This window comes from Phaethon aethereus (genome assembly GCF_964289735.1).
Source record: "Phaethon aethereus genome assembly, chromosome: 1".
Taxonomy (NCBI): domain Eukaryota; kingdom Metazoa; phylum Chordata; class Aves; order Phaethontiformes; family Phaethontidae; genus Phaethon; species Phaethon aethereus.
This window is the reverse complement of record NC_138575.1, coordinates 131,685,893-131,699,708: the sequence shown is the minus strand read 5'-3', so window position 1 is coordinate 131,699,708 and position 13,816 is coordinate 131,685,893. Positions and strand designations below refer to the sequence as shown.

Below are 13,816 nucleotides of genomic sequence, written 5' to 3'. Positions count from 1 at the left end.
ATGTTCTTCAAGGGGTTTTAGGTGTTGCAGATCTTGTTTTTTTTGTGGAGTGAAACAGGCAGAAACATTTCCCTGCTCCATTGTTCATTTTAGGTTTTTAGTTTTGAATGAGTTGGTCAGAAAGAAAATAATTCCATGGGCAGGCTGTGAACCCTGACGCTTCTCTAGGAACTGCCACTGGTTCTGGTGGTTGGTTTCTCTGGAAGGAGTATTACTGACTCCGGAGGATTAGGAGATGCCCATGCCATATGGACATATTTCACAGCTAGTTATCCACCTGGACTTTATATTCTTACTGTTTCTGGGGACACAAAGTGAGGTCAAAACTGGATCAATTACCTTCTATGCACTAAAGTGTTGAACTTCCTCGTTGAGCACTCAGTTTCTCCATTTCCAATACCTTAAATTACTTTCCAACGCAGAAGTTTTTGGGTGTTTGTTTTTTGGTGTTTTGTTTTTTTTTTTAACTTTTGTCCAAATCTGTAGGAGTATGTTTCATTGCTTTTTCTTTCATCCTAATACCAAAATAATCCTTTCCAAAACAGGCAAAATTTCCTTTAGCATGGTTCGTAATATATTGTGCAGAACAACCAATAATTGTACAACTTAGTAAGGAGTTAATTCTGGTTTTCCTGTTCTCTTCAGCAAAACTCACCACAAAGACTTGAAATACTGTAGAATTTTAAAGATATAATTATGTTTCTGCCACCAAAGCAACATTGTTTTCAAGTTGTAATTCGATTCACATCATCATCTTCAGTGTTTTACTGTCATCTTTGCATTCCTTGTCAAAATGTGACAAAGGTACACGTTAAATGTGTTTAGCACGTTTCTGTTGCTGCATTTTTTTGTGCATTTTGTGTTGTTTGTGAGGTTTTGTGTTGTTTGTGTTCCTACCTTTTGTTGGCATGTAAACATGTATCACTGGATCTTTGTGTACACTGCTTCAGTCCTTGGAACCATTCTCTCTTTGGTTTTGGTGCACCATCCAATTCTGGCTTTATATACAACATCTATCAAAGTTGTATTAATGTCTGTCAGCTCTGTTGGGTGGAGTATCGACAGTTAATTTCAGTGTTTCGGGGTGGGGGGGGACACCACCAAAAAAAAAACCATAGACGGGAAAATTTTGGCAGTGTGGGGTGTATTTCAGATGCTGTTAGCATTTCCTAAGTGTACATTTTTGGGAAATGTAACTTTGAATGCATTGTCTAAGTAAAGCAAATACTCAGTAAAAGCTCTTTGAAAGAAACATATTTATTAACTACTTGAATCTGGTCACTCAAACTTCTCTAAATCAAGTACATTGTCTTCTGAGAAGGCTATATTGTGATGCTTCGTTCCTTGTGGCAAACAAGGCTTCTATATTTCTTTCACTTTTGCTTATGGCATATGTGCCTTTTTGTCCAGCAATACAACCCTTTTTTGAAAATCCTCCTTCATAAAATCTTTTTGCAGCATCCTGTGGCTGTGGTTTATCAGTGCTAGAGGCTACTTACCACAAAATACTAGCCAAGCTAATGAGTAAGTTGCAAAACGACAGAGGTTCAGAAATACTTCTTATGTAGATTAGTGAGTGATGTCACATACGGGAACACAGTTCTTGCTGCTCATTTATTCCTCTGTCATGGGAGGGACGAGCTAACATGCATTAATAAAGCTGATGACAGAATTATTTTCTTACTATATAATTGCACAAGGAAACAGCAGAGGCAGAAAAAATACAAGGTCTATACTAGATAACTACAGGTAGTCTTCAGAAGTACAGTTTTTGCCAAGGCCCTAAGAGTGTTGGCTTTTCTCCTTCTGCAAAGCGAATGGATAAGTGTTTTTGGGTGGGGGGGTGGGGAGGGGGTGTACGCATCTTCAGTGCAATGTTTTTGTAATCATTCTGGTCGGTCTTTTCAATCTGGTCTTAAGTCTCTCCTCTTTCTGTTCCTTCACGTTTACAACCCCAGGAATCTACAGAAAATTTGTGTGTCTTCAGGAGAAATCTTTGTGTCAGGGTGTTAGTTTTGTGCCCTATCCCATTGTTTTTCAACTCTGGTATCCTAGCTTGTTTTCACATAAGCATCCTCTTATTGGAAAGTACTCTTTAGTGGTTTTAAAATAAGGTGTATTTAGAAATACTTGATGTAATGGATAACGGTAAAGCTGTTCTTTGTATGTTTGTTTTTAATAATTCCCTTTCTTAAATCACATCCTCAATTAATGAGTGAATTGGAGTAGAATTAGGACAGGGAATTTTGCAGTTTGATTGCTGGTCAGCACTTACAGTCTTTCAACTTATATTGACTCGCAGTTTATGGGTGAGAGAATGTGTGTTGCTAGTCTTGCTTTTACAAGAAAAAAGTTGAAGGGGAATTTCAGTGTGCTGAGAAGTTCACGGGTTTTTAGAAGCGTATGTTTGCTGGGGGGGAGGGGGCAGGGCTGTGCAGATGGGTTGCCAGGCAATTAATTCTTCCTACTTGGATTGCCTGCAATAGGAGACAATCTAGCTCTCATGAGCAGCTCGATATTATTTACAAAAGGAAACTACCAAGTAACAATTTTCCTATTCTCTTCCTTCTTTCTTCTGTCTTCCCAGCCTCACTATAAACCTCCCTTCTTTTGCTATGCGTTTCTGAGAAACTGCTAATGATTGATACGATAGCAGTGCTGTCATTCTTTTTAACAAAAAAAAAAAAAAAAAGTAATTTTTATTCTAGGTATTTTAATAGAGTCCCATGAAAGATGTATTGCTGACTGAAATATTGGCATGAAGGGCTCTCACTGAGCTGAGCCCGGGAATTAAGAAGTCAGGAAATCGGCTGCTGCGTTGCAAAAGAACCTTGTGTGACACAGTATCTCCTGATTGGGGGGATCATTACTGCTATTATGACTCGACTTGCGTAGGAATTTTAAATTTCATCTGAATGTCAGTAATAACCCTCTTAGCAAATTATCCTGAATAAAATCACGAAGGCATTTTATATAATAGGTGTTGAATTACTGGATAGATTTGCTAATTAAATACTCTTTGTTCTGCTGCAGTTGACATTACAGGGTAAGATCTTGAACAATTATTCTCAACAGCTGTACTTTGTTAAGGGAAAAATTAACTGCAAAGTTTATTTTTTTTCCTACACTTGAAGTTGGCAGATTTTTGAAATGTGCTTGAAAAAAATTCCATCATCCAATTGGTAATGAGAAGATAAATATGCAGGTGTTGCTGTGAAATCAGATAACTACCGACTGCCTTATTAATGAATTTAGCAAGCCTTTATAACCTTCTGGTTTGTAGCTGTTGGCACTTACAAGTGATCTCCTGTCAGAATGGGTAGCACTAGCATATGCCAGTCACTTGATGAAGCTAACTTGTCTGTGACCCTCTTGCTGTTACCTACATCCACCACTGTCCCCGGAGACAATTGGGAAAAGGCCTTTGCACAGCCAAACAATTTTTTTAGTAGGGGGTAATCCTATTTTAAAAAAAAGTTCTCTTTCTAACTATTAATAGGTAACATTATTTCAGAGAATGAAATAGAAAATGCCAGAGATTATCAAGGGAAAAAATGGTAGGCCGTCTTTTCTTTTACATGTAAACTCTTAATTTCTCTGTCCAATTTTTAAATTTTGTTTCAGGGACTCGTTTGCTTTTGGAGTACTAAGGGTAGGGTATAACCTTCTCTGTAGGAGTTAGCTAATAAGTGAGAGAAAGGGAGGGGTTGGTGAATAAGCTGGAATCCTGATTACTGTATATGAAACTTAGTGTCATGTACCAGTGGTATGTGACTTTAAAATAATTTCAAAACTCCATGGAAAGGTGATGGAGCGGTGCCATCTGAATCACTCACCAGGAGATGAATAGGAGTGCAATATCTTTTTTAAGCTTCTGATTAAAATGGAACCAGGTGTGCCCGAGCACATGCAGCCTAGAGTGAATCTGCAGTTAAGACTAACCATTCTCCTGTTTTTCTTTGTCCACATAGAAGATTGAGGCCAGCTGAACTTTTTGCAGTTTGGGACTTTAGCAGAGTTCAGGCATCACATTTTCTGAGTACGCACTTTGGAGCACCAATGCATAGTCTTTAAACCAACTGGATGTTTTGAACTTGACCCAGAGAGCGTAAATCCATAAGTATTCATATGTGCTTGGGGAATAACCCTAATAAGGGCATTCATTGTGAGTCAGCTGTGTCAAACATACCATGGTTTAGAACCTAACCTTTCCTTAAGTGCCTTGAAGGGTATGGTGTATTATGTTTGCTTTAGTTCATGTCTTTGTGCTTTGTGAGAGTGAGTCCCTCCTTAGATGGAGCAGTTTCTTCTTCAAAGATGAAAGTGGCTAGAAAATCTGTCTGAACAGAAACTATGTTGAAACAGAATATTAAGTTTGCAGAGTCAAACATTGCAAAACTAAGAATGCCAGGGAAATAGAGCTTTCGGTGCATAATTTAAAACAAACTGAAAAAGCATAGTGGAGCATCATATTCTAGTATTCATCGCAGTGGTTGTCTAAAGGTTCAGAAATAGTCAAGAAATTTGCCACTAATGTTGAAGGAATGGCAGTGATGTCATCCTGTTTGTGTACTGTTATGTAAAGTTCGACATTTCACCTGTGTTTCAGAACTGCTTGCTGCAATAGCAATAGTCAATATCACAATCGTCAAGAGTCCTGCATTCATTTTAGGCTCCTTGACCTTACGAAAGTCAGGAGATTTCCCTGAAGATGGTCTTATTCCCACTGAGCATGGCCAGCTCTTCCCTATTAGTCTTTTTTCTTTCCTCAGCCCTGCTCATTTCTACTCCTCAGCTCCCAGTCACAAACTTGTTGACTACGAGTCATAATTTTGCCTTTTTGGCAAATATGGCCAAGGAGTATTGCAATTTAATATATGAAAAATAATAAAACTTAGACTAGGTTACAAAATTTAATACAACCTGTTAAAATACTGTGTTGGCTGACTGTCTTTAAAGTTAAAGTACCAAATTGTTCCGATTCACCTAATAGACTCTGATCTATCATTGCTGTAGCAAGTGGTTCAAAGTAATCTTTAAGAAATTGAAAAGTCCACATGTATACGAGTAGCAGGACTAGCTGAAAAAAAACTGAGATTTATGCTTGGTGGGGATAGAAGGGACTGAAACCAGGGAACTAGGACTAACCAGGTGGAATCTGAAGCTGTGTGCCAGAGCACCAGGATGCTGATGAGAAAGGAAGTGAAACATGACCAGGTGACTGAAGGAATGGACCAGATGTTGGTTCTCATGCAGCTGTGCAAACTTCACCAAACCCTTGCTGCTGCAGCAGCTACACTTTTCTGTTCATCAGGCTAGTTTTACTTTGTCTTTTCTGTGCTACAGCCGTATCTGTGGCTCCAAATGATAGGCTCTTCCACCCATCTCCACTGTGCTGACCAGTATTAGAGATGGAAGCAGTAGCCTACTCGTGAGGTCTCTATAGCTATTACAAGTTTCAGAGAATTGCTATTCAGAGCATTCAGGGAACTTGGGTTGCCCTCTTGGCTGAGGAACAAACCTGATCACACATGGATTTGTTCACTGATTCAACATCTTTATCCTATCTTGAGTGGCTGATACACCAGGAGGCTGTGCTGCCATCCAACAGGATCTGGACAGACTGGAGGGTTGGGCGGAGGGGAACCTCATGAAATTGAACAAGGACAAGTGTAGAGTTCTGCACTTGGGGAGGAACTACCCCATGCACCAGTACAGGTTGGGGGTTGACCTGCTGGAAAGCAGCTCCATGGAGGAGGAGCTTGGAATCCTGGTAGACAATAAGCTATCCATGGGACAGCAATGTGCCCTGGTGGCCAAGAGGACCAACGGTATCCTGGGGTGCACTAAGAAGAGTGTGACCAGCAGGTCGAGAGAGGTTATCCTCCTGCTCTACTCTGCGCTGGTTGACACCTCATCTGGAGTATTGTGCCCAGTTCTGGGCTCCCCAGTCCAGGAGAGACAGGGAACTTTTGGAGAAAGTCCAGCGGAGGGCTACGAGGATGACTGAGGGACTGGAACATCTCTCGTATGAGGAAGGGCTGAGAGACCTGGGGCTGTTTAGTCTGGAGAAGAGAAGGCTGAGAGGGGACCTTATCAATGTCTATAAATCTCTGAAGGGTGGCTGTCAGGAGGATGAAGCAAGTCTCTTTTCAGTAGTGCCCAGTGACAGGACGAGGGGCAATGGGCACAAACTGCAGCACAGGAAGTTCCACCTCAACATGACGAAAAACTTCTTCTTTACTGTGAGGGTGACGGAGCACCGGAACAGGCTGCCCAGAGAGGTTGTGGAGTCTCCTTCTCTGGAGACCTTCAAACCCGGCTGGATGCGTTCCTGTGCAACCTGCCCTCGGTGATCCTGCCTTGGCAGGGGGGTTGGACCAGATGATCTTCAGAGGTCCCTTCCAACCCCTACCATTCCATGATTCTGTGATCTCTATCCCAGGTCCTTGTCCCAGCTCTGGTTCCCCTAAGGAGTTTGCTTTTTGATGTCCCTTTTTGAGATCATTACAATGATAATCAACCTTTTGCCTAGGGTCTTGTTAAGTGAGCACCATCTAGGCTATACTGCATAAGACAGGATGTTTTTGTGAAAAAACTCAATGACATCAAGAGTTAAGGTGATGGATATGAAGTAAACGACTGACCAAATTACTGGAAGAGGCTTAATTCCGGCACTTCCTGATGAGGATTTATTTGAGCATTTGACTCAGTGTTCTTTTTTTCCTAAGGTAGAATGTGTATGTGCCCATGCAATTTCGAGATTTGTTTTAATCTTGTTTGAGGGGAGTTAATAATAACATTAATATAAGGTCAGATGAGAATTTACTCATGTAATAGGAGTATTGAGGTGACTGTATGTTGCCAGGAGAGAGGTGGTTTGCTTTGTTTTGAAAGGTGGGAACATTTGGAGTTAGCAACCTAATGGATGTGTTTGTATGTGTTCACTTGTAATTATATCATACGCTAATCTTTTTTTTTTTATTTCAGATTTTGATGCATACCAAGGAGATGGTGCAAAAGGTAATGCTGAGCATTTTCATTAAACAACAACCCTTAAAGAGCACACCTGGTGAAATTTTTTTATTCTAGGAGAACTGTAACCCAAACAGTCCTGAAATCTCTTCTTAGGATGCCTGGTTTACGAATGTAATCCTTCCTAATGGATTATAGCTTTTTTCTTTTCCTACCACAGATATGATCTGGCCCCTGCTTGAAGCCAATGTGCGACTGTTTCAAGCAAATTAGCAACGGTGCTAATTAGAGTTTACTCATAGACCTGTTACACCATGTGTTCTAGTGTTTTATTACAGCTTATTTTTTGGCATCCTTTAAACTCTGTCACAGGGTGGTTTTTTGACTATATGGCATTTAACATGGACATAGCCATGCTGCAGTTTTTACAGCTGCATTCTTTTTTCTCAACTGAAGACACCAGGTTTTCATTTTTTCAGGTTAATATTATGTAATTGGATGCATCTGCCCATTTTTTTGGTGACATGTACTGGTGTTGACAATTTTTCTTTTCACCTTTTTCCTTGCTATGCTTTTTATATGCATCTTAAGCTTTTTTATGTGCTTCGATTTGTCTAGAGTTTGCTCCATTATCCCAGAGTATTATGGCAGTCTGGATGGTGTTTGAACACAATCTTTTCCAAGTAGGGCATTTGAATTGTTAGAAGGATCAGAATGAGAGATGATATGAAGGGCAGAGTGTCAGTCAGAGAGAAGGAATCACATAGGTGTTTGTGTTCATCTCCAGGTGTAATTGTTCAGTAGTTGCAACCTGGGGATGCAGAACTTGTTGATCATAGTAGCTAGATCCTTATGCAAAACGAAAACCTTGTTCCCTGAAAGATCATCTGCCCAGGGGAGGACTGACACAGGTAATTAGATTACAGCAGAAGAAAAAAATATAGGATTGGGAAGATGGAAATATGAAGCCACATGCATAATCTGAAAAAGTATAAGAGCAGCAGCCTAATCTGGACAGTACCATGGTATTCTCATTTAGTGTATCCAGTAGCCAATACTTTCACTAGTTGTTTGAAATAGAGTATCTAAGGGAGTTTTTTATTGGGTTTTTTTTTTTTTAAATCCAGAATGACTTTTTTGCACTGTGATGGCTACAAATAGGGTAGGATACCTGACTGTCACATTATCTTTCAAGCACATCGGCTAAATGTCTTATCTGAATAGCCTGCATTTGTCCAGCAGTCTTTGAGTCTGAGTCGTCTTCTTGTGTCCAAGCAGTCCAAAATTATTTCTGATTAGAGTTCCTGCTGTTTTGCAATATTAGACTTGCTCACTGACTTATTTTTCTAGCATTCATTTAGTAAAATTTTAACTACTTGTATTATGTACACAACTGAACAGTGATTTTTTTTAAACATATCAGTGGTTTAAGTTTCATTATTCTCTTTAAATTCAAATATGTCTTAATGAAATGTACAGACTTACCAGTAAAAACTTACTTTACATTTTTCTGCTTTTTAGTATTTAAGGGATAACGTACAGACAGTGATCTTTTTGAATCTTGAAGTGTGACTTCAAAAAGAAGGGAGTTGTTCTGTTTTGTTTTTCAAAGTTATTTGTTTCATTTAGATGAACCTTGAAGTGATTTATGGAGACACAGATTCCATTATGATAAACACTAATAGCACCAATTTGGATGAGGTCTTCAAGCTGGGGAACAAGGTAAGGAATTTTTTTCTTTTTAAGCTTTCCTACATGTCTGTGTTTTAACACTGAGTGGAGCAGATAGTCTTAAGAGAGAACTCCATGGCATAAGCAGAGAATGGGCCATGAGGAAGAAGAACCTGACCATGTATGGAAGCTATGAAGTAGTAAAAGTGCCCTATTTTCAGGTGTAGCTACTCTGTGCATTTTTAAAAATTACTGCATTACAATGAAACATTTAATTGTATAATGAGGTTTTTTACCAGGTGTAAGTTCCCAGGAAGCTATCTGAAAACTTGGTAAGCCAAAATGTAAGGTATAATTCCTCCATATTAGTTCCGGTTGTAATGTGAACACAATTTTGAGTTTAATGATTTTTGTTTTGACATGAGAGATGTCTATCAGTTTAATTTTGTTTAGTTACGTAGTATGCATTACACTCTTTATGTGCCATCAGATTTCCAGTGGTAAATTAAAATATTAACTTCCAAGGTATACTATATACAGGAGAGATCTGTTTGGTTAGCACTTGGCAGTTTACGATGTGGAAGTTTTGTGGCTCTCTGAAATTGTGGAAGAGAAGTGGGAAATGTTTCAGAACATTGGAAAGAAAGTATGTGAGAGAGGTTTGTGGGGTTTTTTTTTTTTTGCAAGATGGAAGAAATTGTGATGAAAATGAGAGCTATGGAAGTTCTAAAAAAAAACAAAGAAAAAACAGAATTTTTTTTTAATATAGTATTAAACAAAAGTAATGTAATTTTAAGGCAAGAGTGATTCTGGGTGTTTTTAGAATACTTCTGCCTTCATGATAAGTTGGTACTTTGAGAAATATACTCAGGAGTACGGAAAGAGGAATAATATCTTGATGTCATAATTGAGTAGCAGGAGGGCTGATGGCATGGAAGAAAGAAATCTCTCTTGTTTGCCACACACAAGACTATATGTAATTTTAAGTGTATATCCAGTAGCATATAAGAAAGTTTGATCTTAACTCTAGCCATGTGTGTATGTGTGGCTTCATTCTGGTTTGGTTTTTGTTCTTGTACTCCCATTTGCTGGCTAAACTTTATAGAGGAACGGTTAAATAATAATAATTTTTGTTAAGTCTGACAGCATCACCATCATAGGTTAACTACTTCTGACTTTGATTCAGGCTTACTGAATAGAATACCTACAGAATAGGTAGGTTTTTGAACTTGTCACCTGCTTAATGATTCTTTTTAAGAGTCAAATCTTAGGCTTTTTTCATGCCATGTACTTCTGCATCCTATATCAGTTGCTTTTGAAAAAATAACCATCAACCAACCAAGACAGACATGTTTTAATTATTGTTCTCATATTGGGTACTTGATTCTAAAAGTGAATAAACTTATGGCTGTAAATAAGCATACACTCAAACACACCATCACCATTGTGAAAGTTGTGGCTCTCGATACTCTTTGTGACATAAAAAGAGGTTCTTGTGTTTCTTGTTTCATATGGTTCTTGATTGGTTGTTTGTTTATTCCTCAAGAAAGTGATAGTGACTTTTTTGCAAACTTTTCTGTCATTTAGGTTTTCTTCATTTTGCATAATTTATGTAAACAATTTTCGGGATAGAGAATTGTATCTGTTGAGAGGAATGCTCTAAGAAATGTCACTGTTCTATTGGATAATAAAGATTTATTTCCCAAAATTTCATTTTCAGAGATGAGGGATATTTACATTGCATTCATGATACTTTTGCTTTAATGTAGACTGTATGGAAGGTACACAGGTTTAATGCAGAGAATGACTGTGAAAGCAGTAAGCCAGTGTACCCCTGTGCTGATGTAAAGTGTGAATTTATAGGTTGTCTTCGGCGATGAAGCGCTCCTCGGAGAGATTAATTTTGTTTTTCTATTGGAGAAAATTCTCTCATCGTCTTTCTTAATTTTCCCATCTAATGCCTTGTCTCACAGGTTTCTGGTTGTGTTCACTCCCTCCCTTTACCCCCCCATTATTTATATCCTTGCCCCTTTTAGTCATTACCCAGCAGAATTACATACGTTTCTCATTTTCTGTGCATCTTTGTGAATCAGATTTGCTGGTACATTCAATACTGCACCGTTGCTGGTTTTTAAGCACTTGATTAGTATGATGTAAAAAAAAATTGAAAAGACTTAAAAAATAGCAGAAAAGTCTTCAGAGGAATCATTTGTCTGTTTTGCTTTAACAAACAAAATATGAACCTCTTGGCAAAATGGTTTTGCCTCATGATGTCCTTCATAATTTATAAATATGCAAGAGATACAAAACTCTAAGGATAGCCCCACATTATTAAAAGCGTTGCTAGTTCCTGCAGTGGGAAAAATGGAGATGTAAGTGAGAAAAATTAAATATATACATATTTCCATATACATGGAAAATTTGTAAGGAGAGTTTTTGTTAAAACTGATAATGTGGGCCCAAAGCTAGACAGAAAACCAATGAGATTTTATGCTGAAAGTACTCTTCCTGTCTTAGTGAGGGTATGCATTAGATGGCAAAAGAACTGTAATTTATATAAAACTTCAGTGAGGCATGAGAAAAGGATAGTTTGTAGTTTGTGGTCTCTGACAAGAGGACTGGAAATAACGGGGGAGTAAGAGTGGGCAGGGAGATACTGAAAATCTAGAGGGATAGTAAGTTGTAGAGGAAAGAAACACGTAGAATGTGTGAAGACAGAACAGGCCATCTGAGGAGTAATATGCAGATATTCTGTTGAAGATAGTAAAGTAAAAATGTACAAAGAAAGAAAAATGCAAGTGGGAAAGTTCTAGCTGAGCCAGTAGGTGGGTGAATATGTACTGGAACCGATGTTTGTTGTTGAAGGCACGTGCAGTTTTGAGCTGTTGCACTTCTGTCCTCTTAGAATAGAGGGAAGCGATGTGGAACCTCTTGATATCTGGTACAATATTAAGAGAAAATATCAAGTGCAATTTCAAGCTTTTGTATGTGGATAAGACACAGCTTGTGTGTAACAAAAAAAAAAAAAAAAGCACATTTTCCTCTGAAATAAATCAAGCTATAGAAAAATAGGTATATTGTGAGGAAGGGTATAAATAAACACTTGCCCATTTGTGCATGTTTTTCCTGAACATACACACACAGAGCTGTGGTCTGCAGCCATAGTTCTCCATCCCCTCCCTGGTTTGGGGCTGGGGGGAAGACCAAAACAGTGCCTTTGCAAGGCACCTTTTTTATAAAGCAACTTCCATATGCTGTCTAAGTGGCTGTCTCTTATCGTTTCCTAGTAAGTGGAACCCTTCTCTGAAATCCCTTGTTTGCTTAATTTATGTGAGAGGCTAGGTGGAGTAGCTGCCCTAGTAAAATGGGGTGGAGTCAGTTATCTGCAAGGTCACATTCAGTCCCATGCTTCTCAGCACCCCTTAATTTTGTTAGGGAGTTAGATATACCAGCTGTAAATCCTGAAGAAGCCAATGGGTGAACCTGAATTTTAACAGGAGCTCATAGTTACTACTGTGTACTTAATTTAAAGATTAATGTTATCTGATGAGTCTTTAAAATGTGTATGCAAACACACAGTGTGTAATGTTACTTGTTTTAAGACTTAAAGTTTTAACTTTCTCAGTGGAAGTTAAATTTGTCCGTAGTTGTTAAGTTCTTGCACTTGGTTTTAATGTTGGTGCATTCGCAGATCAAAAGTGAAGTGAACAAGCTCTATAAGTTGTTGGAAATTGATATTGATGGAGTTTTTAAGTCCTTGCTACTGTTAAAGAAGAAGAAATATGCTGCTCTGACTGTGGAGCCAACAGGAGATGGGAAATACGTAACTAAACAAGAACTGAAAGGATTGGATATAGTCCGAAGAGACTGGTGTGATCTTGCAAAAGAGACTGGAAAGTGAGTTTCTTCATGGCATTGTCCGCTTTGCTCTGTTTCAAACAGCACATGCTTTGTAAGCGTTTGATACTGCATCACTGTTTCCTGAACAGTGCACATTGGTAACTAACATCAGTGTTGGTTAAATCTTAACTCATTTTTGTAGGAGATGGTAAACATTACATTTTGGCAGTGGTAACAAATTAGAGTTGTGCAAGTCCAAACGTCTCTAATTTCACTCTCTGTTTTTGCATCTTCTGTGAAAGCTGTGCATTTGAGTTGTCGCAATTTTGTATATGCAGTTTAATAAACCACAGCTGAAATCTTGTGAAAATGATAGGTGCTATCAGCGTTTGGAATCATAGGTTTTAGGTCAGATTTTTTTTCAAACATGGTTAAAGAAGCTGGTCGTCAGCTCTTTCAGCATCGTCTAATAAAGCTGGAAGTGCAGTAGGTACAGCCTGAGGAGATGATTCCTTCCCCCAAGACTGTTGCTCTTCCATTTTTCAAATGAGACTCTTCTGATACTTCATTATGATGGATACCAGATTGATGATTTATTAATTGCCATTGCACAGGGCATTTTTGTATTTTAAAGTCAATAGAAACAATAGATTTAGTGCTGTAGAAAGGAAATTGGAGTGGGTGGAGAGGTGGTCATCTGGGGGCTGACTCAACTTACATTGCGTACTGCCTCTTGAAAACTCAACTTAAATAAATTATGGTCCAAATGTATCCAAAAATGAATACTTTTTTACATCTGTAAAAATACACCACACACTTACTGTTCTTAAGACTTGCATTTTCTAAGAAAAGATGCATCATAATAGAAGCAAATTTTTCCAAGTTAGGAATGTATTAGTAATTAAAGCTATACAAATGTTTGAGAGTGTTCTTTAGTGACTAACTCTTCTGCAGCTGGCAGATCTTCCAACCACATTTTACAGAAATAGGCAAGACTTTGCTTACTTGATATCTTCTCTTCTCCCTCATCTTAAGATACCTGCTATGGAATAATAAAGGGTAAATGAAATGGGAGCAGAAAATAGAAGCCAGTTGCGCTCAACAATTCCAAATCACTGTTTAGCATTAGAACTATTTACAGTAATTTGCTTTTAGTAAAATAAGTAAATAAATAAAACACAACAGGAAATATTCTGTCAAATTTCTATAAATTTTGCGTCAGACTTCATTGTCAGGGTCTTCAATTTCTAGAGGTAACCCAGGGGAAGAGAGGACTGTGTTTATTGTAATGGTTTTGCTTTGCATGCCTTAAGCTTTTCTTCATTTCTGG

At 38.3% G+C, this 13,816-nt stretch overlaps 1 protein-coding gene across 1 annotated transcript in view; it reads left to right on the top strand.

Annotated features, from left to right (window-relative positions):
• Nucleotides 1-13,816, top strand: part of POLA1 (DNA polymerase alpha 1, catalytic subunit) — a gene marked incomplete at both ends in the record, with an annotated part of 209,080 nt that overhangs the window by 71,808 nt on the left and 123,456 nt on the right. Inside the window, 3 exons of the mRNA XM_082004557.1 lie at nucleotides 6,991-7,023; nucleotides 8,605-8,697; nucleotides 12,338-12,543. Of these exons, the coding sequence (XP_081860683.1) occupies nucleotides 6,991-7,023; nucleotides 8,605-8,697; nucleotides 12,338-12,543 (332 nt within the window). The remainder of the gene's footprint in view (nucleotides 1-6,990; nucleotides 7,024-8,604; nucleotides 8,698-12,337; nucleotides 12,544-13,816) is intronic.